At 42.4% G+C, this 25,675-nt stretch overlaps 1 protein-coding gene across 2 annotated transcripts in view; it reads left to right on the top strand.

The window, feature by feature from the left end:
• The first annotated feature begins 519 nt into the window (after positions 1-519).
• Positions 520-25,675, top strand: part of LOC148836085 (cohesin subunit SA-2) — a 38,755-nt gene continuing 13,599 nt past the window's right edge. Inside the window, exons 1-23 of one of the 2 annotated variants that reach the window (XM_088912869.1) lie at positions 520-795; positions 4,921-5,039; positions 5,583-5,667; positions 7,044-7,211; positions 7,354-7,450; positions 7,754-7,830; positions 8,492-8,563; positions 9,751-9,955; positions 10,413-10,564; positions 11,434-11,507; positions 12,453-12,576; positions 13,720-13,818; positions 15,371-15,450; positions 16,042-16,149; positions 16,836-16,953; positions 17,512-17,629; positions 18,031-18,134; positions 18,570-18,662; positions 18,772-18,861; positions 19,789-19,992; positions 23,097-23,173; positions 23,702-23,786; positions 23,880-23,960. In XM_088912869.1, coding sequence (XP_088768995.1) covers positions 4,996-5,039; positions 5,583-5,667; positions 7,044-7,211; positions 7,354-7,450; positions 7,754-7,830; positions 8,492-8,563; positions 9,751-9,955; positions 10,413-10,564; positions 11,434-11,507; positions 12,453-12,576; positions 13,720-13,818; positions 15,371-15,450; positions 16,042-16,149; positions 16,836-16,953; positions 17,512-17,629; positions 18,031-18,134; positions 18,570-18,662; positions 18,772-18,861; positions 19,789-19,992; positions 23,097-23,173; positions 23,702-23,786; positions 23,880-23,960 — 2,355 coding nt within the window. In that variant the 5' untranslated portion in view covers positions 520-795; positions 4,921-4,995. The remainder of the gene's footprint in view (positions 796-4,920; positions 5,040-5,582; positions 5,668-7,043; positions 7,212-7,353; positions 7,451-7,753; positions 7,831-8,491; positions 8,564-9,750; positions 9,956-10,412; positions 10,565-11,433; positions 11,508-12,452; positions 12,577-13,719; positions 13,819-15,370; positions 15,451-16,041; positions 16,150-16,835; positions 16,954-17,511; positions 17,630-18,030; positions 18,135-18,569; positions 18,663-18,771; positions 18,862-19,788; positions 19,993-23,096; positions 23,174-23,701; positions 23,787-23,879; positions 23,961-25,675) is intronic. The other variant, XM_088912870.1, reaches the window with a different exon arrangement.

Below are 25,675 nucleotides of genomic sequence, written 5' to 3'. Positions count from 1 at the left end.
ACTTGTAAGAGCATTCCAGAACGACAGCAGCAATAAAAATAACGAAAACAAATTAACAAGAGCAACTGTGCCGTTCTTAATGGTTTAATAAAAATATTGTCCCTCAAGCAGATTAACTGGATGACAAATCGTGTAAACTATCACAGAACCATTTCCTGAACTGGACTAAAAATCCCCGTAAAGTCACAACACCATTCCCATTATAATAACTAAAGCCTTCCAACTCATCAATTCCCTACACACTTTGTGACGTCATGTTGATCATAGCGATGGAGTTAGGGTTCATGGATGCTTTTTGACGTTATTATCCCCCCTTATGCATTTCATGAAAACATCGAGCTGTTAACTGTGTACATAATGAAGATTCATGGTTGTTACAAAATATACTCCTCGGAGAGTATGTTTGATGTCTGATTTAGGCTGCCTGTTTTTTCACATTGTGCTGTTGTGCAAGGAAGTACGAATTTAGAGATGGTCCCTTAATGGGGAAAAAACCACATGTAACTCCCAAGATTCCGAGGTCATGACAATGTAAATAAGCGACAAGGAAGGAAGAGTTATGTGGGTTGTTCGTTTTTATACAAATACGCGGTTCCTCCTCAGTGTGTCGGTCTTGCAGACGGCACAACGCACCATTTCTTCGGGGTCCCACCTCCTGCATTTTTGACAGCTTTGTTTTTACGAGGTAATGCCGCTGGATGGCGCGCTGACGTTACCCAGGAATTTGGCATCTTGGGCCCCAATGCACAAGGCTTTTTCTTCTCTTGATCTGTTTCCAGCAAGAGCGATTTCTAGGTAAGATACGAGGGGGAGGCGAGAGTCAATTGGAACCGCAGGGCGTTGCACTGTGAACGGATTCGCAACAACCTGCACGAAAGAGGTAAACCAGATTAGCGCCTCTCATAGAAAAAAACTAAAACAGAAATGGTAAATGTGCTCAGGGTTCACAATTTCAAGCTCTGGGCCGAAAGAGTCAAGTTCGGTTTGTTTTGGAAGGAAGCAGGTGTGGGGGGGGGGGGGGGGGGGGGGTTGACGGCATGCAGGAGATGAGTACCCAGAATGACAGGCAGAATCACCAATCACATCCTCGGCACTGACTTGACTGACAACTGGGTGGCGAATGACGGCTCACCGTTGGCGGTGCTGGTACCGGCTACCGTTGCACCGATTTTTCCTCTCCCAGGGTAGCGTGGTGCCGTTCGTGCTTATCTGCGGGATTTTTAAAAGAATTGCATATGCTGCAAATGTAACATTGCGTCAGCAGCTTCATTTTGCAAACTCGAAACGGTCTTGCGTTTTTTTTTGTTGCTGTAAAAGTCGTTTCTCATCGAGTCCAGACTAGGGTTCAGTTTGCGTTTACCCCGACGTTAAATTACGACCGCACAGGGCTGAGAAAACGGTGCAATTCCATGTCACTCGAGATATTGCTTACAGTTCGCTGTCAGATTAAAGCAAAAACAAGCTATTCATCGAGTATTGATAACTTTGAATGAAGTAGTCATAAAATATAACTGCAAGACCCATTTGGTCAATTTATGAGTATAATACAAGGTTAAGATTTTGTATGAATTATTATACGGATTTGTTAAATATGAAACAAAATCAAAATCAAACAGGCAACCAAATAAATGCAATTGTTTTTATTTTTCTAATTTCCTTGTCCTTTGTTTTTCAACTGAATATATCTTCTCGGGTACTTTTCCCCAAATGCTCAGCCTCACTCTTCAGTCAAGATGGGTCAATTGAAACGTACTGTACGCATAGCAGCTTGCTAACTACTTAATCCTGAGGTTAGCATGCAGTTCCGCACGCTAGATTAATACATTGCAACAAACGTGGCTGCAGATATTAGTCTCCAGTTCCTTCATACAGCCAGTAGAGGTGTAATATCACCCTCCAACTCACAACTGGCAACCCACTGTAGCTGAACAGGTATGAGCCTGGTAGGAACCTTGCATGGGAGTCGTCCTGGAAAAGCTGTTGCCGCTGGAAGAGGTGTTAGTGGGGCCAGCAGGGGGCGCTCACCCTGCGGTCTGGTCGGTCCTAATGCCCCAGTATAGTGACGGGGACACTGTACTGTAGAAGACTAAAACCGAGGTCATGACTATCTGTGATTATTAAAAAGGACCGACATTTCTCGAAAAGAGTAGGGTTATTACTCCGATGTCCTGGCAAAATCTGCCAATCATGGTAATAATTGGTAATCCTCCTAATAATCCCCATCTGTCAATTGGCTTCATTGTTCCCCTGTCCAGTGATAGCTGGTGTACGGTGAGCGTGCGGGCGCAATTTGGCCAGTGGAGGGGAGGGCGTATTATTATTATTTTAAATCTTCTCAGTATCAACGAACCTCCAAAATAAAATCCGAAGCCCTCAAAAGGTACAAAAGTAGGGGACTAAGTACTAATGTAGTAAAACTCTTGCTATAGACTTAACAATTTAAAATTTAATACCGTTACTGAGGGGAACACCGAATCACATGAGAAAGATCCTAATAGTAGTAGCAAGTTATTACTGAAATAACATCATTAAAACGTAATGATTTTAAGATTTCATCGCTGTGAAATGTAATGTTCAACTAAAAACGTATTCCAACGACACTACGTCCCTTATTCTAATCATGAAGGAAGGTGTTGTCATTATTATGTGTATTATACAGTACCTCGTGATGCACATTGAGCCTTCAGTCTGCGATAGTGAGTTCTGAGATATATATTGGCATAAATATTCTGATTATGGAAGTGAAAGGAAATCTAGGTAAATGCAGCTGAACGATAAGAGACTTAAAAAGTGTTCAGCCTGAGTGCACTCGAGTCTGTTGGTAGTCCTTAGAGGGCAGCGGGGATATTGACGAAGAGGGCTACAGTGGATACAATGTGTTATTATATATAGTTAAATGCAAAGGTTTATAGACGAAAGATCCCTTAGAACTCAGTCGGGGCTTCAGTTGCTTAATTTTCGGAGAGGTAGGGTCATTATCATAACTGCAGAGATCGAAAACACTCTTAAGCGCAACAAGTGTAGCACATGAAAGTGCGCGAGGTCGATCTTTATGTTTCGTACACGTAAATGTAGCTCACGTCTCTCATAAAAACTGAGTTACCAATGTGTTCTCTTAAGCGTCTTAATGGTCTCAGTGTTTCTCTGTATCATTTATCAATGAAAATTAAAGCCACTGTGATCAAATTCAAACAGCATCCAGCAGCTGCTGCACTTGTTTCGTGCTGCATTGAAGTTTATAGAATATCGCACAGCTAGTTACGTGACTTCATCTGGAGTATTTTAGCATAGATATTAAAAAATAAAATTAATTTATAATGAGCATCCAACTACGAAAATAGTAATATATATATATGTTAACGTTGGCCACATATTAGTTCAAGTGGGTAGCTGCGTCAGCATGGAACAAGTTAAGGTTTATTCTTAAGCCTTCTGAAGGCTACACAGCTGAAACGTTGTTTCTTTTCCAGCACAGAATAAACCTTTACTTGTTTTTTTTTGCCACATATAAGTTTACTGGTAAGCATAATTAAAATATTCCGAATCAGTTCCTGCTCGGTAGAAAAGCAGCTTAATCCTTAGTATTGTGATAAGAATGGGATCATCGTCAGCTTTGTTCCACAGGTTTCTTTCCTGTAATTAAGCAGGCAGCTGGGGGGTGATCCCGAGACTGTGTTGTACTAGCTAGTACTCAACATAGTGCAGTAAGTCAGCAAGTGCTTTCTGTTTCAGCGCTAGTCACACTTATGTGACTGGTATCAATAATTCAAGCTAAATCAAGCCCCTTCTCCTCTCCAGGGCAGTGTTGAGTTAGAGGTTTTCTTACCTTTCACGGAAAAAATAGAGTGCAGCGTAGTCGAGATAGAATAAGTCCCAGCTGTGATGTTAGCGCTTTGAAGATGGACTTGGGCTGGGTCGCTGCCTTTGTGTTTGGGAATCGGGTGGCGCGTTGTTAGGTTGCTAGAGGAACACCTCATTCTCCATTCGTGGTTTTCCCTCTGGGGCCTCGACAGGGGGCAATTAGTGAACAACACCTGAGAAACCTGCTTCTTCACCACCAACCGCTGGCATGGAAACCCCACTTGTTCATAAAGCCGAATTGTCTTTATCTCTCAAGCTTCAGGTTTAGTGCCCTGTTGGCAAGTGTTTGGAAAATTCAGCATTACTCACAGCATTACCTTTTATTTTGTATTCATGGTTACTTTTATTTGAATTAATTTATAGAAGAGGATATTTTATTGAAGGAATCTGAGTGAAGTACTTTACACAAAGGTACAGCATCAGTGCCTGGCCTGGGATTTGAATCTCCCAACCACTTACAAGTCTAACCACTGCTCCCCCCTGCTGTAATGTCTTACTCTTTGCTACTCTCAAGTCTAGTTTTGTTTTGTTTTTTTTAAAGAAGTGCTTTGGAATGAAATTAAAGAGCCCTGCTTAATTAAAATTAGTTAGCCAAAACACATTAAATGAGAAGAGGCTAGTAGCCCAATTAGCTTGTTGAAGTGCTGGTGGCTAATTAATTAGAGCATTTCATCCAGCATTTCCTTGAAAAAAGCCAGGATATAGGATACATTTGAAAACATGGCAGGTTGGCATGTTCCAGTTTCCCACAACACTTGGTCCACAAATGTTAAAAATCTCAGTTTTAAATTCATGAGTAATAGTTGTGTCTTCTGCTTCATGTTTCACTGTTGATTCTGGGTTATTTTTGTCATCAGTGGAATTTGTAGCAATACTTCTTCTGAAGTGCCTGTGTCAGACTTGCAAGATAACTTACAGGTGTGTTTGTATTTGACGTTGTGTCACATAGACAGTATGGTGGGGCAGAGTTGCTGTACCAAAGGCAACGTATTTAGATAATTAACATAAACACTTTTGTTTCCAGTCTGCTGATCTGTTTGATTGTTCTTTTTTTTAAAGATTTTGCTCTGCTGAATGGTGATTCTGGAATATTACCCTGCACATGATCATGGCCTCCATCTGAACATGTAAGAAATGATAGCAGAGCCAACATTATCTACCAGATCGTCCCTGCAAAAGTAAGATTTTGGACTTCGCTCCATGTACAGGGCTTCTTAATGTGGTAAACGACCAGTTCTTTTGCAGCCTGAGGGGAACAGTAAAGCATATTTCCCACTGGAAAACAATGTGCTTTGTTTCCTCAAGCTGCAATTCCAGAGATAAAAGTCATGGATTTTGATACTTAGACATCTAGAGCTAATGATGTTACCATCACTCAGTTTCACCTAGTCTTGTCTACTGTTCCTGCTTTACCTACCCTATGTAGCCACAGACCCTTTACTGTGTCCTAATGTTCAGAGCTCATCAGGCTTGGCCTACTCAAAGTTAACAAAATGATGACATGAAAGTAGAGCATTGAAACCCTTTGCACAGATATAAATAACATTGGATATCAAGGATCTCAGATGAAATCACAGATCTATTTGAAATTCTAGTCAGGATTCCCCTTCACCAGCCCTAGAGTGGAGTGATTAATAGAGGTCGATGTACTGTACTGTATGTATGTGTGCTTGTATTGGAAGATGCCTACATCTATGGGTGTTTTTCTTCGCAATTTTCAGAGAGAATTCTATTACTGACGTCACCTCTGGCTCTGCAGCTCACACCCCTAATGCCGTGAAAAATGAGAACAGACAGAAGACAGTGGTTCGTATTCGTCACATGAATAAATCTTTGGTTCTATATATACCGATGGAAAAAATAAATACAACACCTCCTTCTCCACACTCTAGCCCTCCTGTCTGTGTGGATCAGGCTGAAGAGTGACTCATTTGTGAAGAGGACCTGATGCCACTGCTGATCCATCGCAGCCTCTGTCTGGCCCCAGCCAGTTGAGTGTGATGTCTAGTAGTTGTGAGCAGAGGGCCTCTGACAGGTCGCCTTGCTCTAAGGCCAGCAGCATGGGGCCTCACTGTCCTGTCACTGACGTGGGCATTGTGTCTGCTGGCAGTTTCAGCAGCAGTATGGGTGGAAGATCTGAAACCATCTCTCAGATGGACCAGTCTGAGGTGTTGGTCCTGCTCTGGTGTGGTCACTCAGGGCGACCTGATCTTGAACGGTCATCTGTCCTGCCACTCTGCTGAAACCTTCTCTGCAGTCGGGACACAGTGGAGCGGCTTACTCCATAGTGTCTGGCAACACTGGCACATGACATGCCTGCCTGCAGCATGCCAATGGCCCTCTCTCTTGCTTCTGGTGACATTCGAGGCATTATTGAATGCACAGAAAACTGTGGCCTTTTTCTTGGAGTGACCTAAGCTTTGAATTAAGGCATTTTTAAAGGTGAATTGATCAGGCATTGTTCCACCTGGACCTCAGTGGGTAAAAGTGCACCTAATGAACTTTTCTGTGATTGGCAAGTTGCAATGCCTCACTGCACAAACTGTATTGCTGGTCAGAGGGCTTAAAACAAATGGACAACTTTTTGTGAAAGTACATAAGCTATAACTATAGTATCCTCATTTCAGAAAATGTTGCGTTTCTTTTTTCCATCAGTATATATGAAGAATATTTGCACTTGATCTCTTCTGCTGTGCATTTGTATACAAAATCCTAAAAGAAATGTGTTGCACACTAGGCAAACCTGCTACAGTATGTATATTAAAACTCCAAGCCAAGTATATCAAAACGCCGCCAAGTTGGAGGTGGAAATATTTAGTTTTCCTCACAGCACCTTCTTGTGGTGTCATCGTCAGCCTTCAGGTCGAGATGAGGATGGGGATGGAAGGTGTGGTCCGACTCTGGTACGAGTATGTGTCTCGGCACTGTTTTGTACACAGCATTTTTCCTCACTGTACTCTCTAATGGCTGTGTCCGAGCCTCTGTGTGTGCTGTCAATGACGCCAGCCAACTTGTGAGTGTGAAACGGTTGTGTGTCCTGTTCCGGGAAATGGATTAGCTATGCTACCAGTCTCAAGCCCGGCCCTATCCTACGTGAGTCTGGCGCCACCACATCCCTCCCCCTTGCAGACGGGAGATCCTGATGGGTCCCGCGCCCTGCTGTACTGTGTTGTCGTGAGCAGAGGGCCAAGAGGAGGGCTCGGGAGGGCTCCGAGAATGCGAAGCGGAGGCGCCCCGAGGCTGGCTGTGGGAGCCAGGGGGGCGTGGACCATGACCGCCTCAAAAACGGGGATGACGTGGAGGCCGTCACGCTGTTCGAAGTGATCGCCATGGGGAAGAGTGCCATGCAGGTACGCGCCTTCATTTTCGTCCAGGGGCCAGCTCGTGAATCGAAATATGGGGCACAGGCGCCTGCCCCGTCAAAGCAGTGTGCTGCAGTGAAGGCTGGGAAGGCTCCTTGACTGACCTGTCTGTGCTGTCTTTGTTTTGAAGTCAGTGGTGGACGACTGGATAGAGGCCTACCAGGCAGACCGAGATACAGCACTTCTGGATCTCATCAGCTTCTTCATCCAGTGCTCGGGATGCAAAGGCAATTTTTTTCTTGCATTCCTTTTCAAGTGGTGGCGTAGACAGACCATGTTTCTCCAACTCATGTGAAGCAGCCAGTTTGCTGGAGGTGGAAAACGTTCAACACAATGAAGGGTAGAACTTAAAAAAAACTGTCTGAGTGTGATGCGTTTTTTGCCTGCACCTGCTCATGAGAACATCTGCAGGTTAGAAAAGCCATATGAGAACTTCTGATTCCCGTAATTCTGAAGCAGAATGTCAGCAAGCACTGGAGACTAGAGAAATTGGCGGTGTACGTCTGTGATCTCTGGATTTCTTGCTGCAGGTGTTGTCACAGCTGAAATGTTTCAGAACAAAGAGGACAACGAAGTCATGAACAAAATGGTGGAAGAGCTAGATGAGGTATGCGTTGTTTTTCAAAAGATGAGGCATTGGGGGTTTTTCTTGTGCTTCGCAGAAAGCCAAAATCGAAGTGAATCTTCTGATAAAAAGCACAACAGTTACTGAAAGAAACTTACTCAGCTGAGTGCAGAAAATGCCAGGCTGAGAATGATAAATTACTCCCACCGCTAACTCTTGTACCTGACTGGTTTTCAGATGGTGTGTGTGAAGGTGAGGTTGTCCATTGCAATAAAATAGTTAAAGTGCTCAGTAAGGCACAGCATTACAGAGCCTTCCAAATACATCCAGAATGAAGGAAATTCAGACTTCAAAAGCCCCATGACAGGAACGTAAAATTCCTGGAGTACCACAAGGTTGTTTGGTTTTCCTATCCCCTGAGCTCTGTGTTCACTAATTATAAATTAATTTTAAATCAGAACAGTTTACTGCTTTTCCCATGACTTAAGCAGATGCTGATTTAATTAAGAGACCTATTAATCCTGTGTGACCCTGCAAGAGTTGGGATACTTTTGGTAAACAAAAGAAAGGTGTAGGGCTTGACTGGACAAAATTGACTATATTAATTGAATACTGAGTTCTTTCTCTTAGCACTGCTATCTTTATCTTAACTATGTTTTCAGATTTGAAGATTTATGCTTGTGATTCTTGTGTATTTTTAAAGGGATCCGGCTTACAGTACAAGAAGTTCCTGGCTTTTCCTTGGATCCTCACAGTGACATGGCCAATGGAATTGGTAAAATTATGGATTGTCAGCTGTTCATGGACTGTCCTTACCCTAAACATTTGTCCTTCCATTTACGCACTGCAGTCATTTTAAATGCAGTTTGGTTCTGCTTCTGAGAGACTGTTGCTAGACGAGCTGTCAAGATCCCTTGTATATCACCACCGGCAGATTGTGTTCTCCTGCTGACATTTAAGCTTTTCTGATTTCATGAACAGCAATAATGAGACCAGTTTTAGCTTTCTCTTACTCTTACCCATGCTGTTTTTTTCTGTGGCTCTCACTTCCATAGGAACAGAAGCCAGACATGTTAAATTGATCATCCTTGTTACAGATGCAGTGTATTACAAGTGCAGAGAAATGTCAAGTACCTGCATACTGCATCCAACCCAAACACAGCAGTATCTGGTGTCGTGGTCACATGCACCTTGAGGCAGTCTGGAGATAATTCCTAGATTTTAATGTTGCAGATGTCCTTAGGAAAAAAAAAACAACACTTGAAGTTGCTTTTAGGAGTTTTTCTTAGAGTTCATATTTACTAGAACCTAAGGGTTGTTAACATTGAAATCATATGTTTTGAGCTTGACGATTAGAAGTAGTTAAAGCTTACCGTTGCATTGCAAGGTAAGATCAGAGGAAAAGACTGGTCAAGCACAGAGAAATCTTGTTAATACACAGAATAAAAAGGTACAAGTACAGCACATTATCCTCATGGTATATGTAGGTAAACCACCATAAAACTGAAAAGAAGTAGATTTAATGTGGTATACTTTGTTAACGTACGAGATAAAATCTGTGCGATTTCTTTTAACACTCCCACACATCACATTAATTCTATCCATCCACTTTCTAACCACTTCACCCATGGGGGAACCAGAGCCTATCCAGGCAAACCACAGGTAGAAGGCAGCACAGACCCTGAGCAGGAAAGCACATACACACAGCCAGGTTCTACTTACAAGCCAATTAACCTAACAGCATGTCTGTGGAGTGTGGGAGGCAACTGGAGCACCAGAAACAAACCCACACGAACCTAGAGAGAGCATACAAACTCCACACAGTCAGCAACCCAGGGCAGCAAGCACTGTGAGACAGCAATGCCAACCACTGCGCCACCATGCCACTCTATATTAATAGATCTTTCTTCAGAAATTGAGAAATTTAGTTTAATACCCTTAACTCTCCCTCTGCTGTTTCAGGACAGTGGTGATTACCCCCTCACAATGCCTGGGCCCTACTGGAAGAAGTTCAGGTCCAATTTCTGTGAGTTTGTCGAAGTGCTGGTTTCTCAGTGTCAGTACAACGTCATCTTTGACAGCTACCTGATGGACACGGTCATCTCCCTGCTGACTGAGCTGTCTGACTCGGGAGTCCGAGCCTTTAGACACACCTGTACACTGGCTGGTAAGAAAGAGAGCAGTCCCGGGGGTCTGAACATATCGATGTGAAGGGGGTCCTTAATGCATGCAGGTGAAATGTTGAATTAAAGTTCCTTTTTTATCTGTGCCCGTACAAACATTGGCAACCAGTTCGATACATTTATCAAAATTTGTTTTTTATGGATACTGTTATCATGTGACAATGCATAGCCCCACAGCTCTGACAGCAGGGCAATCCACTTAAAATGTAGTTTCAGATACTTTAAAACAGTAAGTGACTTGGATAACTACATTTCTACACACGTAAGCACTAAAACTCATTTTATTGAGGCAAGAGGACATGAAGGACGAAAAGGGAATCCTCTAACTCCTGACAAATTTGGCTAGAGATGAGGTAACCCACCTGCTTGAGCTGCTCACACATTTCTCAGTGGGCCTGCAGTCTGTGGAGGTAACTGTGGAGTGTTGCTCTTGTTCTTCAGCTGTGAAGCTCCTGACTGCCCTGGCTGGTGTGGCTCTGAACCTGGGTGTTAACATAGACAACTCTCAGAGGCTGTATGAAGTGGAGAAGGTCAAGGCCCCCTCCAAACGCGCAAGCCCCAGAGTGGAAAAGCTAGAAAAGAAAATCGATGAGGTATTGCAACAGATGAAAAGTGTCATCGGGTTTTGCCATTAGGAACAAAAGCAAAAAATAAACATAGTCAGAACGAGACAAAAACAGGTTCCATTTTTTCCACTTAATTTAAGTATAAATAGTGAAGCTGAAACTGAAATTCTAACACTTTTTCCAAGAAGCTAAGTTAATGGCGGGAATTAAAGAAATCAGGAGAATATTTTTCCCTTTATTAATATAGAGATATTAGTGAATCTGAGATCTCTATATTAATGTGGTGAATGAGATAAAAATGAAGACTAAACTTGGTTTCCAAATTTATGAGCAATACTGTACTTAAAAGCTAATTTATCAATCTGTCCGTGTGTAGTATTAATTCATGGCTGTCAACAGTTGAAACTGACTTTTTTTAGTCAAGAAGAACCTTGTTTGAGTTCAGGTCTTCCTTCCTGCCTTCATATCTGACTCGAAGACTCCAACACGGAGTCAAACCTGTTTTTGGAGTTGCTTTATAGTTTTATTATGAAATGGTTTGAATTATTGGATTCATTTATTTTAAACATTTATTAACAATGGTAATGAACAGTAACACACACATTTTTTATCTCGTATTAATGGACACTTCGACTTCATTAGGAAACAGTATACTCTGTGGTAAAGACAAATTTTGGCACTGCCCGAGCCTTTCTAACTTCAAACCTGCTAAAGCTTTGAAGGCCTTTATTGCCCATGGGTCTGACTCCCTGCTCTCTAAGGGTTGAACGCATTTGACAATTTAACCACTACAAAGGTGGTTTGATTTTTTTTTCTTTCCACTAAGCAGCTGTAGTAAACCTCTTGTATGTGGAGTACAAGTCCCAATTTTTAAATGTTTTTGGCTTCTTTTGTAGTTGCAAGACAGAAGACAAGAAATAGAAAATATGATGGATGCCATTTTTAAAGGAGTGTTTCTGAAGAGATACCGGTAAGATGTTTTTATTTGAAATACCATCAATAAGAATGCTTCTTTTATTGGCCTACTGTGTTAGGGCTGCACTTTTCACTGTTATCCAGTGCTGAAAATGTGCCTGGAGAGTTGTTGTTGTACCCACTCAGTTTGAAGTCTTCAACTATAATCCTCATGACTACACACATGGGAGAATGAGGAAATGCAGGCAGACTCCTCCATCCACCTAGCTTCGAGCCAATCGTCTTTTAACACACCGCCTAGTGCTGGATTTCGGTGCTGATTGAAGGAGAGGTGCGTCTGTCACTGGCACTGAAGCCCTGCATGCACCCAGGAGGCCACAGGGGTCTATGTGTCGCTGAGAGCCAAAAGATCCCCGGCTGACTAACTCCTTCCCAGCTTTAGCAGCACTCAGTCAATTGTACACAACTGGCGCGAGATCTAGTTACAGTTGGCTCGAACCCGTGACGACAGAACTCAGTGTGCACTTGTAACACCGTAACGCTTGTAACGTCACACCTGAAGAAGGCTCCACGGCTGAAACGTTGTGTTTTTTCTTCTTTTTTTCAGCATGGAATAAACCTATTACTTCTTCCCTTGTAATATAATTATGTTCTCATTTCTCATAACATGAAAAATGTACACCTCTTCTGAACCGAAACCATGTCGTTCTGAATAATCAAGCTGCCCACAACCAATCATATTGTTCCTATATCTTTGAATAAATGTAGACTACCTGCAAATAACATTGAGAATTAATGTTTGTTATTATGCCGCAGTTAATGCACCACTTTTCTTTCTCAGTATATACAGTATTTCAAATGATTGCAGTTGTAAAATTTTATTAGATACACGGGAGTGCAATGTTTCATTCTCCTGATTTATCTCTGTTCAAACATGATTTTTGCATCGTCTGTGGTCTCTTGATTCTTTTTTCCCACCTTTCTCCTTGGAAACTACCAGTGATGTGATTCCTGAAATCAGAGCGATCTGCATGGAAGAGCTCGGCCTCTGGATGAGGTTGTACAGCCAGGTGTTTTTAAACGACAGCTATTTGAAATACATCGGGTGGATGCTGCACGATAAGGTTTGTGGAGGGAGGAAAATTTATTTTCCTTGGCAGCAAAACTATTATATTGTAGATTTTAGACTATTTTAACTTCTACAAGGCTGCCTGGATATAAAGAAGTTCCTTGCTTTGCAGATTGTGTACATTTGTTTCCGCTTCAGGGCTCAATTCTGGCTTTAACTGAGCACGTGTAGCAAGTAACCTTTGGTTATTAAGAGGGCTCTGTGAGTGACAGCAAGCCCTCAAGCAACCATGTTGCCAAGGACTCATGCCACTCTGTCACACGTGAATGCCCCAGTTATTAATGGTATTATATTCTTGTCAGTAAACTATTAATAAATCGTGGCCCCAGGGTGTGGTATGTACTGTCTGCATGTTTTCATTGTTTAGGAAAAGGACAGGAAGCAGCACTTCTCGCGTTTAGAAACCACAAGAAACTTTTCAAACGCTTTTGAGCAGATGTGAGACGTGGAAACTTTTTGTTAGGCAAGGGGGTTTAAAGAACGCAGGAGGCTGAGGCTCGATCCAGGTGTGTGGGATCTCTCTTGCCTTCCGGATTTAGACATCGCAGACCAGCTGAAGAAGAATTTCAGGCTTGGAATTCTTTCCATATCTTGATCTTGATCACTCTGTAAGAAGGTTCTCTTTGTAAGAGAATAGCTTCTCTCGAATACATTTTTCTTTCTAATTAGGATGGAAAATCGGCTGTGTTTCTTTCAAAGCCAGAGCTTCTGACGTGCAGATTTAAAATATTTAATGGTAGCTCCTGTTACTGCAGGGCACTGGCCTTAAAGTAATAACATATAGGAATCTTCTGTAGTTTTGTTGCATCTACCAGCCAATGTTAATTAAAGACCTTACGGTTGTCAAAAAACAAACAAACAGATTTTTTGTTAATTTTCATGTCTTCTTTAAACAAAGATATTCTTACGGTTGCTTAAGGTTTACAACACCTTTTGTTGTTTTGGTTACGTTATTGTCATATCAAATATAAATCCATATTAAATGATTAACAGAAAACAGGAGATGAGAAGTAAGGAAAGAGCCTCTAACTGGATTGAAAGAGAGCTCTGTTAAATTAAAATCAGCCTGCCTGCTTGAGGTGTTAGATTAGCAGCTTCCATTGACCAGCATCTTCCTCAATCTCATTTCTCATTCCAGCAACCGGAAGTCCGTTTAAAGTGCGTGCTGGGATTGCAGGGGCTTTATGGAGATGATTCCCTTGTTTCAAAGCTGGACCTCTTCACCAGTCGTTTTAAGGTAATTGGCGTTTTCTTAATTGTTTTCTGTACCTGCCTTTCTGTGGTACTGCTGCAGGCAACTGGGATTTCATACCATGTGATCTTGTTAACTCTGGGACTCGGAAAACATTTATTCAGTTTAACGGGCTCCAAGTGGCAAGCAGTTTCCTTCAGCAGAAATACATTTAGTCATTTTGGCGTTGGTAAGATTGTGTCTGTGTTGATGCTAGTGTACAGGTGGTTGACCCATTACTAGTGAATTAATGAATGTCAGCTTGTTAGAGGCTTCCTTAGGTTTGCCTCAGGCTGTGTAACCCCTCCGTTCGGTCATTATGCAGAGGGATTGAAAGGCCCCCTTGCATTTCATTACAGAAATAAGAGTGCCTGAAGCAGAGAATAGATTGGGACACTCTTGCTAGAATAAACATGGAGAAACAGTACATGCCTGTGAATCTGCGGTTTTTAAAGAGAAGATGTCTCGCCGTGCCAGGTTTAGAAAGTTTGCCAGCTCTTTAAGGCCATGTACAGTGTTTGTGGAAAACTGGGTCTTGTAAGCCATGTGTTTGAAAAGGCCGTTTGCCTTCTGAACCGACCCAGGCAATTGCACAGCAGGAAGCCGGTGTCTGTTACAGTTCCTGATGTTGATGGCGGTGGAGAAGGCTGTTGTTTCTATCACAGATGTGGAAGTACAGTATGAAAGCCAGGGCAGGTCAGATGAGTTTTGGGGGTATTCATTATAACACGATGGGGCACATTTTGCTACACAGAAAGCATAGCTACCGCACACTGATTTTTTGAGGGCGGTGGTATATCATCTTATTTTTCAGTTTGAACTTTTATTGCTGTTGCTCACTGGTATGTTCTGCTTATCATTTTGCAAAAGAAATTGGCCGGGAAAATTTACATCATGCCTCTCTCAGTACTGCGGTTTGTAAACTGATCAGTTTCTCTCCATCCATCCATTTTCTAATCACTTCATTCATTTCAGTGTTGTGGGGGAAACTGAGGAATCCTGGCAAGCAATAGGGCGCCAGTCCATCTCAGAGTAGACACAGACACACAAACACACTCACCAGGACCAGTTTTTCTCAGAAGCCAGTTAACCTACCTTTACATCTTCTAGCTGTGGGAGGAAACTGTGCAACCAAGGAGATGACACACAAACTCCACCCAGATAGCACCTCAGGTCCTGAATTAAGCCAAAGGCCACAGCACTGTGAGGCAGCAATGCTAACCGCTGCACCAATGTGCCACCCTGAACCATAACTACTAAGCTTTAAGATCGTTTAAGATAAACAAGTCAGGTTGAAAGTGCTACAATGTGATCTGATGAAACAAAGCATTTCCCCATATGTCAGCATTATTGCACTGCCATTGTTTTCAGCAGCAGGAAATTGGAATGTTGCTTTATCCTTTACATTGCAGCATTAAAACAGAGAGAAGACAGAGTGAAAGATAACAGATAAATAGTTTTTAGAGCTGATATTGCTTTAGGGGTTTGCTTTATTAAGATTAGATTCATACTTAAGCCTGTCTCTTTCTTTATGTAACCACTGTGATTTTCCTTACAGGACAGAATAAGTTCCATGACTCTGGACAAAGACCATGAAGTAGCTGTATGTGCCATGAAGTTGCTCACCATCATATCACAGTGAGTTGGCACTCCTGTTGCGGTTGTTTTTGTCTCCTAGCAGTCCATTTCAGCCAACTCCCTCTGGCTGTGTTACATCACACATTTCTCATCCACTCACAACCTCTGCAGCAGGAGGGCCATCAACATGGAGTGGATCAAAATCTGCTTCAGAGCCCGGAGCCGCGCCATATCCCTAAAGATCTGAATCCTGCATCTGTCAGAGAGTTTAATCACCAGCCAGGCATCCGACAGGACATTAATGGTGGAATGCTCTTGTCAATACTATCATCACTTACATTTTTCTGTGTTTTTAAGTAATAGGAAGAAGGATCCAATATAGCATATCTTTTATTTGAAAGGGTTTTGAATAATGCCAGCTCAAAACATGATGGCTTGACTCGGTTTGCCTCGGTTTCCTCGTTCTCCTGTCCTGTGGTATTTACTTTTATAATCTGGGACTTTACCACATTCACCCTTTTTCATTCTTAAGAAACATTAAACTTCTGTTGGGCTGCTTAGGAACTGATGCACCAATTACAGGTGAACATTGATATATTTTCACCTAACCTTCTCTGTGGATAAAATCACATGTGAAGCTCTTTCTTTCAGGACCTGTGAAGATGTTCTGACTGCCGAAGACTGTAAACACATGTTCCAGTTTGTTTATGCCTCTTACAGGCCCCTTGCTTCTGCTGCGGGAGAGTTTGTGTATGAGAAGTAAGTTGACAAAAATATAGTCTCTGCATAGAGCCGAGTCTGATCCCCCAGGGTTTGCAACATGCTAAACGGCCGCATTGCTTGTGTGCGCACAGTGACATTTCCTGTTAAAGTCCCAACAAAGCTCAGGGACCGATCTCCAAAGAAGCAGCAGGAAAACATATCATTTTATTGAACAGCTTTGCAGATTCTGCTTGTGCTTTTGTCAGATTGTCGTTAACTTAAGGACATAGAAAATTTGCGTACAAGAGGAGATCATTTGGCCCATTTTCTCTAATGATAGTAGTTAATTGATCCAATGATCCCATCTGGCTCTTTCTTGAAGGAAATCAGGGTACCGGCTTTGACTACCTGGCTGTGTAGCTTTTTCAGACTCCCAATTGGTTGTGTTTGTAGTACTGTGATATAAAAAACACTCCATCTCCTGTTCAGCTGGTGAGGTGCATTTTAAATGTAGTAGGTGTTTGTTTCTATTACAGTGATTCTCTCATGAGGGTGTGTGGACGATGGATTGAGGCTGGCTTTTTCAAATATGTAGACACATGTTGTGGCGTTGCAGTTGGTGTCAAAAGATCTCATTATGAAGCTCAGACAGAAATTTTACAAGTCGGATGTTGCACGGTACTGTGTAATGGAGCGAATTGCTGGGAACGGATCTGCCAGGATCTCATTTTCTTTCTCCTCAGGCTGCTCAGTTTCCCTGAGCCACTGGAGAAGGCAGAAGGAGTCTTGGAAAAGAAAGGGCAGTGCAGCCTGACCGCGTCCAGAATGAGAACTCTGATCCACTTCTTCCAGGAGGGCGGGGTGAGAAATTCGGCTTGCCCCTTCCTGCCGTGTTAATGGCCGTGGCTACATTCTGTCCTGCGACATGCGAGTCCTCTAACTACATACGAGGACACGTCCAGGGCGACTCTTTCCCTTTCAGAAAGAGATGCCTCCCATTGAGCTGAGGCTTGTGACATTTAGAAACATCCTCAGGGGGCATTTCCGTGTAGTTCTCAATAACTGTAACACCTATCTAATTCCTTTTGGATTTCAGTTGAGACAGTGCTGCAGATCTGCAGATGACCCGCTTCCCCCCTGTTTGAAGTGAAACAAACCGCTTTGAGCAAGACAGCAGCTCACTTTAGACTGTTCCATGTTGCTGTTTGTGCTTGACAGGCAGATGGTTTCATCCAGGGTGACTTACAGTCAACGAAAGCAGTCTGTCCCATCGAATATCTATTTCATGTGCAGTAAAGAACGGGATGTAGTGAACTTAATGAGGCTGCTGTAAGTGGGATATTAACTTCTCCTGCTCCTGGTGCTGTTTTCTGTGCACAAATCTATGTGAGAGAGCTGACCTGTGGAGTTGGCTTGTAGGTTCATCAGCACGTGGCCTACCTGGTGGACAGCCTGTGGGACTCAGCGGCCTCTCTGCTGAAGGACTGGGACTCCCTCACCACGCTGCTGCTGGAGGAAATGCCTGCAGAGGGGGAAGGTGAGAAGGGGAGTTTAAGCTTCACCCCCAAGGGAAAGCAAGGGGTGCTGGGATAGCCCCTAGCTGAGCGGGGCGGTGGCACTGTGGCTAAGGATCTGCGCCTGTGGCTGGAAGGTTGCCGGTTCAAATCCCTCGGCCTGCAGAGGAATCCTACTCCGTTGGGCCCCTGAGCAAGGCCCTTAACCCCAACTGCTCCAGGGGCGCCGTATAGATGGCTGACCCTGCGCTGTGACCCCAAGCTTCTCTCCCTGTCTGTGTGTCTCATGGAGAGCAAGCTGGGGTAGGCGAAAAGACAAATTCCTAATGCAAGAAATTGTATTAGGCTTATAAAGTGATCTTATCTTATAGAGTTGTGTGAAGTAGCTATGTGGCTGATCTGTCCTGTGTGTTGCTGCCTGTAGGTTTAAGTAGCTCTCAGGAAAGCACCGTCATCGAGATCCTGTTGGCGTCTGTCCGCCAGGCTGCGGAAGGACCCCCCGTGGCTGGGAGAGGGTCAGGCAAGAAGGTCAGGATCGTTCACGCAGCACAGATGTGAAGAAAGGACGGATATCAAAGATCCACTAACTAGAATTGCCCATCCATATCGTCAATGAATTTATTAAATGTAGCCTTTTCTCAGTAAACATTCACACTATTGCCATATATCAGGGGCCTAAAACTCTGAACCACCTAAGAATGTAAGTTATTAAGAATGTTTTGCTCTGCTTTAACACTCACTCATCAGTTTTGTATAATAAGCCGGATAACTTAAGGAAAGTAACACTTTTCTTTCCTTGTATCTCAATTAGTTCTTTACCTCCTGTTATACAGGCAATTTCTTTTTTAGGGAGTCTTAAAAAGACTTGTCTTTTCTTCCCTTTTTGTGTGGGTAGGGCAGGAAAGGCACAAGCCTACAGAAATTATATTCAGTTACGTTTCACTATGGCTGCGTTTGTCACAGGTTATCACTGCCAAAGAAAGGAAGAGCCAGATGGATGACTGCATTAGACTCACTGAGCATTTCATTGCGGTACTTCCTGCACTTTTAGCTAAGGTACTGAGCCCTCCCTTTGATGAGTCCCTCACTGCCATCACTTTGATGTTGTCTGCATAGCTTGGTTGTGATCATGCATCTGTTAATTCCATTTGCCTTATTTCCACAGTATGCAGATCAGATGGAAAAGCTGACATGCTTCCTTAAAATACCTCAGTATTTCCAGGTGGATGCCTGCAGTTCTGAACATTTTGAAAAGGTAGGCTTCCTTTTCAGTCTTCTCTTCTCTGTGAACATCCCTCGGTCTTATCCTTATTTAGTCAATTTTAATGGCAGCCGTGTCCGTTCAGGACATTGCAGTGACTGAAATTCATTTGTTCTTGTTGAAATCAGTAATCCCGAGCTGAGGTACCCTCAACATAGAAAACCTCGCTCATAATGAGAATTTCAGAGAAGGCAGTCAAGGACGGACAAAGGCATTGTAGAGGCTGCACAGTGTTCCTTCCAGGGGCGAAGCTACTCTTTTGTCATGCATGATGTGAGCAAAACTTTTTTTTGTGAAGTCGCAAGTGTCTTCTTTGTTCTTGAGTGGTTTCAACCACAAGGCCAGAGCCATGAGGGCCGAATCTAATTCTGTAACACCTGCATTAAGAATGTAAAATTTATTAGACAGAGCTCATAAGAACCCGGAGAGTTATTAAGAGTTCACAGGAGTGTCCTAAATGCTTATACCTACAGCTGAATCATTTCAGAATGAGACCAGTAAGACATTTTTTCTTCCCCACAATCAGCCATCCATCAGTTTTCTAACTGCTTTATCCAATACAGGGTGACAGGAGAGCCGGAGTCTATCCCAGCAAGCAAAGGGCACAAGGCAGGATACACCCTGGACGGGACGCCAGTCCATCACAGGGCACACACAGACACACACTCACACCAGGGCCAGTTATTTCACAAGCCAATTAACTTATCAGCATGTTTTTAGACTGTGGGAGGAAACTGGAGCACCCGGAGAAAATCCACACAAACATGGGGAGAACATACGAACTCCACCCAGATACGGTCCGGCATTAAACTCGGGGCCTCAGCACTGCGAGGCAGCAAGGCTAACCGCTGTGCCACCGGGCGCCCATCCTCACAGTCTCCTCCCGAGTAATCGTGCCAGGGCCGGGTGCTTGTGTTGCAGTACCTGCCGGCCCTGCTGAGGGAGATGAGCAGTGTCCTGGGGCGGCCGGCAGACTCGGGGGCTCTCGAGGCCTGTTCCCGGACATTCCAGACCCTCTGCTGTGAGGACGCGGCTGCTCGCCACCTCGCCATCAGTTCCAGGGACCAGCTCGTGGACCAGTGGGTGGACGACCTCAACCAGCTGCTGCGAGACCTACAGGAGGGGGTAACAGTGTTCAGGTTTTTAATAAGGGTTTTCAATTTGGATTATTTTCATGCTCAGTAATATACCTACAGTAACTGTCTCTCTGCAGTATTTTGACTTGTGAAGTATTTGACTTTCAGTCAATTCTCTCTGTGTCTGGCATTTGTATATCTGTTAGTCTGCGTTACGGTAGAGGCTCAATATTTGCGAGTGTTCGTTGCAGACAACTGTCTCAACTAACCAGATTTGCATATAACCATGTCCACTCCTATATCATTGCATGGTGTACTACAGTATACAGTGCCCTCCAGAATTACTGGCACCCTCGGTAAAGATGAGCAAAAATGGCTAGGGAAAAATGTCTTTGTTGTTTATCAGCTTGATCTTACACTGAAAATATGAGAGAAATTTAACCTTTCAGTGAGATAAAATTATTCAAAGTAAAAAATCTTATAAAAAAATTAACATTTTATAATAAAATTAACAATTATTGGCACCCCTGCATTAAGTACTTTGTGCACCCTCCCTTTGCCAACATCTGATCACTTTATTGGCCATATACAATTTCTTGCATTAGAAATTTGTCTTTTTCACATACCCCAACTTGCTCTCCATGAGACACAGACACACAGACAGGGAGAAAAGCTTGGGGTCAGGGCACAGGGTCAGCCATTGTACAGCACCCCTGGAGCAGTTGGGGTAAAGGGCCTTGCTCAGGGGCCCAATGGAATAGGATTCCTCTGCCGGCCGTGGGATTTGGACCGGCAACCTTTCAGTCACAGGCGCAGATCCTTAGCCGCAGTGCCACTGCTCCGCCCGAGATAACAGCACTGAGTCTTCTCTTATAATGCTGTATGAGGTGGGAGAACACATATAAAGGAACCTGAAACCATTCCTCCATACAAAATCTCTCCAGATCATTCAGGGTCCTTGGTGCTCGCTTGTGGACTCTTCTCTTCAGCTCACCCACCAGGTTTTCAAGGGGGTTTAGGTCAGGAGACTGGGATGGCCACTGCAAAAGCTTGATTCTGTGGTCAGTGAACCATTTGGAGAATCATTGTCCTGCTGGAAGATCCAACCATGACCCAGTCTTAGCCTCCTGTCAGAGGCAGCCAGATTTTGATCTAAAATCTCTTGGTATTTGATGGAGTCCATGATGCCATGTATCCTATCAAGATTCCCAGGGCTTTTGGAACATAAACAGCCCCACAACATCACAGATCCACCACCATACTTCACAGTGGGGATAAGGTTCTTTTCTGCATTACCTTGACTCTTTTTATGCCAAACCCACCTCTGGTGTTTGTTGCCAAAAAGCTCTATTTTTGTCTCATCTGACCATAGAACCCGGTTCCAATCAAAGTTCCAGTGATGTTTAGCATACTCCAGGCATTTGCGTTTGTGGTGTGACGACAGCAGAGGCTTTCTTCTGGCAAGCCTTCCAAATAGTTTGTTGGCATGGAGGTGACGTCTAATTGTAGTTTTGGAGACTTGGTGACCCCAGGATGCAACCAACTCCTGCAATTGTCCAACTGTGATCCTTGGAGCAAGTTTTGCCTCTCAAACCATCTTCCTCACTGTGAGTGGGGGAAAATACACTTGCGTCCTCTTCCAGGCAGGTTCATCAGAGCTCCAGTTGTTTGAAACTTCTTAATTATTGCCCTAATAGTGGAGATGGGTATTTTCAGATGTGAAGCTATTTTTTATAGCCATTGCCTGATTTATGAAGGTCATTAACCTTTTGTCTCATTTCATTTTTGTATTCTCTGATCTTCTCCATGTTGATGGATGACTAAGGGTGTTTGGCCTGCATGTCACCTCATATTTATACCCTAGTGAAACAGGAAGTCATGGATGACCACTTAAGAGTTCCTAAAGACTCAGGTGTGCTTTAAAAAGGTGAAATATGAATGGGAATGTATGTCAATTAGATTTCGTTCATAGGAATTTCTAATAATTTCTAATAAAATATTTATTTTCTGTGTAAGATCAAGCTGATAAACAACAAAGACATTTTCTCATAGCCTTTTTTGCTTATCTTTACCAAGGGTGCCAATAATTCTGGAGGGCACTGTATATGTGTGTGTGTTTAAAAGACATAAGTAACCCTCCCTTATATGACAGTTAATGTAATAATGCATTGGCTTTAAGTTAGTTAAAATAAAATTGATCAGCTGAAATAAACAAGTGTTAGGTGTTTACTGGTCCAAACCAGAAATCAGAGCCTTGAAAGAGAGAGTTCACCAGAGACAGATTTTTTCAGTCTGCAGGGAGGGAGAATGTCAGTGGCAGAGTCCACTGTCTCAACACAAATTCTAAAGCAGACACAGCTGCTTATGTACACCGTTTTGTATCACATACAGTAAGACGCAAAAAGCTATTCATTCTAACAGGGGTTTTTACTATTCATGCTATAGATATCTCAAGAACCCAGTCAAGTGCATCCTGTTCTCTACATCACATTCCTCTCATTATTGCTAGTGTGCTAAGCTTCTGTGAATTCAACATTAGGTGTTCAGTCTGCATAGCCTGAGCGTAGTTACTCTTATAGTAATCAGCTAAAATAAACAACATAAAGCTCTCTCAAATCTCGTCTGTTGTGCAACTAATTTGAAAGTGGGGTGTACTTAACAACCTACAGCTCGGTTTCATCCCTCTCTGCTCTTCTTCCATCCAACACCCAATCAGCCAGATGGATCACAAATAAGCATATTCATGAATTTTAAATTGTATATGTATATGTAGTGATGCCTTTATGAGGCATCTTCTTCGGATCTCTAGTATTGTCTTGGAAATAGTCCATTATCTTTTAAAATACTTCATGTTTTGACATGGAAAAGCCTTCCAAATAGTTTGTTGGCATGGAGGTGACGTCTAATTGTAATTGTAATATAAAAAGACATTAAAAACATGCCTGTCAACAGTCCTCTCTCTATTATGGATCTTGCCACAGTAGTTTGTAGAATGTCACAATTATGCTTTTAAAAAAGGGCATGGATGAAACCTGAGCACTGATGCATGGGAAAGCCCATCGTTATTGTATATTAGTCCTTAACCGTTTGCAGGGTCTTTGAGGGAAAACCTAAGCAAAAGAAAGTGATTTTCTAATCTTCTCTTTCTTCCAGGGTGGGACCCCAGCTGCAGATGAAGAAAGAGCAAACAAGATTTTATTTTTGCTCAAGAGAGTCACGGCTTTTCACAAGTATGAATTTCTCTAACTTAGCGTGTGTCTCCCCACAAGCATGATGGTTTGGCAGGGAAGCACAGATATGTTAGCCCTGTTGCACTGAATTTCTTGTTTCTCATTGGTGGTCTACAAGCTAGCTCTGAAGGACAACCTGACATTTACATACGTAGCATATAAAAAGCATTTCATTTGTTAGATGGGTACATGTGAATGATAAGGAATTAAAAATTCTCATTTTCTAAAATTTCCGTTCCTGATCAAAACACCTGTTGTCCTGGCAAAAAGAACCCACATTTAGCAACACTTGTGTGAATCTGTTAAATAAGCTGAAAACTTGTTTCTGCTTTTGCAAACACATTTGAATTTTACCTGACAAACAAGATAGATGTAACACAGAAAGCTGGCATTTTCTCAGAGATTACAGCTGATGTTAGACATCTGTCTTTACATAAAAGCATTCTCTGATCTAGAAAGTCGTATTACTGATCGATTGCAATTTGGCACCATTTCAGTGTTTTTTTTGTCTTGTTTTCTAAATGGCAGTGCTCATGACCTGTCAAAGTGGAGAGTGTACGACACCATTTCAAGACTACTTACTGCTGAGGTCCAGCAAGGAGTCCCTCATGAGGTGCACAAGCAGTAGCTATTATCCTACCTACTGTGCATGTGCTTTAGTGTCAAGTGCACGGATGATTGTAACTATGTATGTACTTTTCAACAGGTAATTGTCCATGCTTTACAGTGTGCGTGCTACGCTGTTCTCTGGCAGCTGAACACAAGCTGTGGAGGTGTGTCTTCCAGGGTAAGTAATTGTGAAAGTCTTCATACTCCAGTCCGAAGTGCATTTAAATCATGTGTTGCCTTCAGTCTGCTAACCCCGGGCATTCGCTGGGGTCCCTCTTGTCCTGCGGACACCTTACCAGCCTGATTTATTCCGTCCCTGAACTCCTTCCTCCATTGAATCCTTAATTGGTAAAGGCTCCAATCAAACCTATTATCAATTCAGTTTTTATTCTGCTCTAAAGTTGGAGATCTTCAGTTCACAGGCAAAGGCCTGCTGTGTTACTGTCTACCTTTCGGTATTTAATCAAAACTCCTCTCTTTAGACCAGTAGGGTCACATGAAGTTGCTCAAGGGTCTAGCATCTTCTCGTCCCACTCATTTTTTCAGTCACAACCATGATCTGGTTATTTAAAAAGGTGCATAATTGTAACACTAAAACTTTACGGAAATCAGTTTCTTTTATATTCAACTGTAACGTACTGTACGTTAAGAACAATCCTATATATGTCTAATTTAGAAAATAATAAGGTTAATTGTTTAGTTGATTTCTCAGGTTAGAATAAAAACCAAACAAAAGCCTTATGTGTGCTTTGCAGAGGATGGATTTTTTAAATTCCAACTTTTACTGAAACATAGTAACAACAGTGCCCGCAAACAAAAAAATAAGCAAGTTCAAAGATCAGATCTTTCATTTAGTCCCAGTGACCTCTAGGCCTTTAATAAGAAAAAACAAATACTGGAGCAAAAATGAATTTGAAAAAATTAAGGGAAGTACTCTGAAAGTTATAGATTGAATTTTATAAATAACTAGCATTTGGATAGCCATGCACTGAACATCTTAATATGCTGTTCTTATTATTAAATCTTTTGTCTCTGGAAGAACCTAATGGTATTTTTCTGTATGTTCATTGACCTTTTGACGTATCTTAAATCAAATATTGATGGCTATTATGAACGCTCCAAAAAAGCATTTAATTTTTATGCAAGAGAAGAGAGTGGATGGCAGTTTGTGTCGGGGACTTTTTCATCAATAATTGACAATATGGACAGTAATTTCAGTCAGCAGCAATGAATATGTTGTAATCTGCAATTCTAATTCCACTGGCATTTGACTTTAGTGGTAAGGCGATTTCAAATGAAAAGAAACATTCAGCAGAAAACAGGGATTAAAATGAGTCATGTTGATGAAATTAGAGGACGGGGTCGCACAATTATTGGAATACCTAAAATTGCAAGTTCTGCGTCCCCAGCAAAATTTTATATCATAATTTGAAAAGAAATTTACATTATGAAGAATATCAGTGAAGACCTAAATGGTTCTTTATGAAACAAATAAAGCTACTGGTTTTTAAGTTTACATTAAATTGGCCAGGCTTTAATGTTTTTTTAAAAAATTAAGATTAAAAACACAGTATGGTTTTAATTTCTGTTTATTTAACACTAATCCACTTTATTTTGTTTATTTATCATTATGTTCATAAATACATAACTTACTGTACAGAATGTGTCTGACGGCAGTTTCCTTCAGAACGACCTTTTTGCTGCAGACAGAACTCTGCCTCCCACCTCTGGCCCGAGATGAGTTTCTCTCAGCATGAAACTCGCCAGTATGAAGAGGGACAGTCAAGATATGTAAGGTCTTAACACAGACCTCACATTCCTCAGTTGTATACTGGATCTCCACCAGCTTACTGTATGTGAGCCACTTGTGTAAACCACTTGTGATAAACCAAA

The sequence above is a fragment of the Atractosteus spatula genome, chromosome 4 (genome assembly GCF_055471065.1).
Source record: "Atractosteus spatula isolate fAtrSpa1 chromosome 4, fAtrSpa1.hap1, whole genome shotgun sequence".
Classification (NCBI taxonomy): Eukaryota; Metazoa; Chordata; class Actinopteri; order Semionotiformes; family Lepisosteidae; genus Atractosteus; species Atractosteus spatula.
Note: the sequence above shows the minus strand (reverse complement) of the source record. Positions and strands in the feature narration are given on the sequence as shown.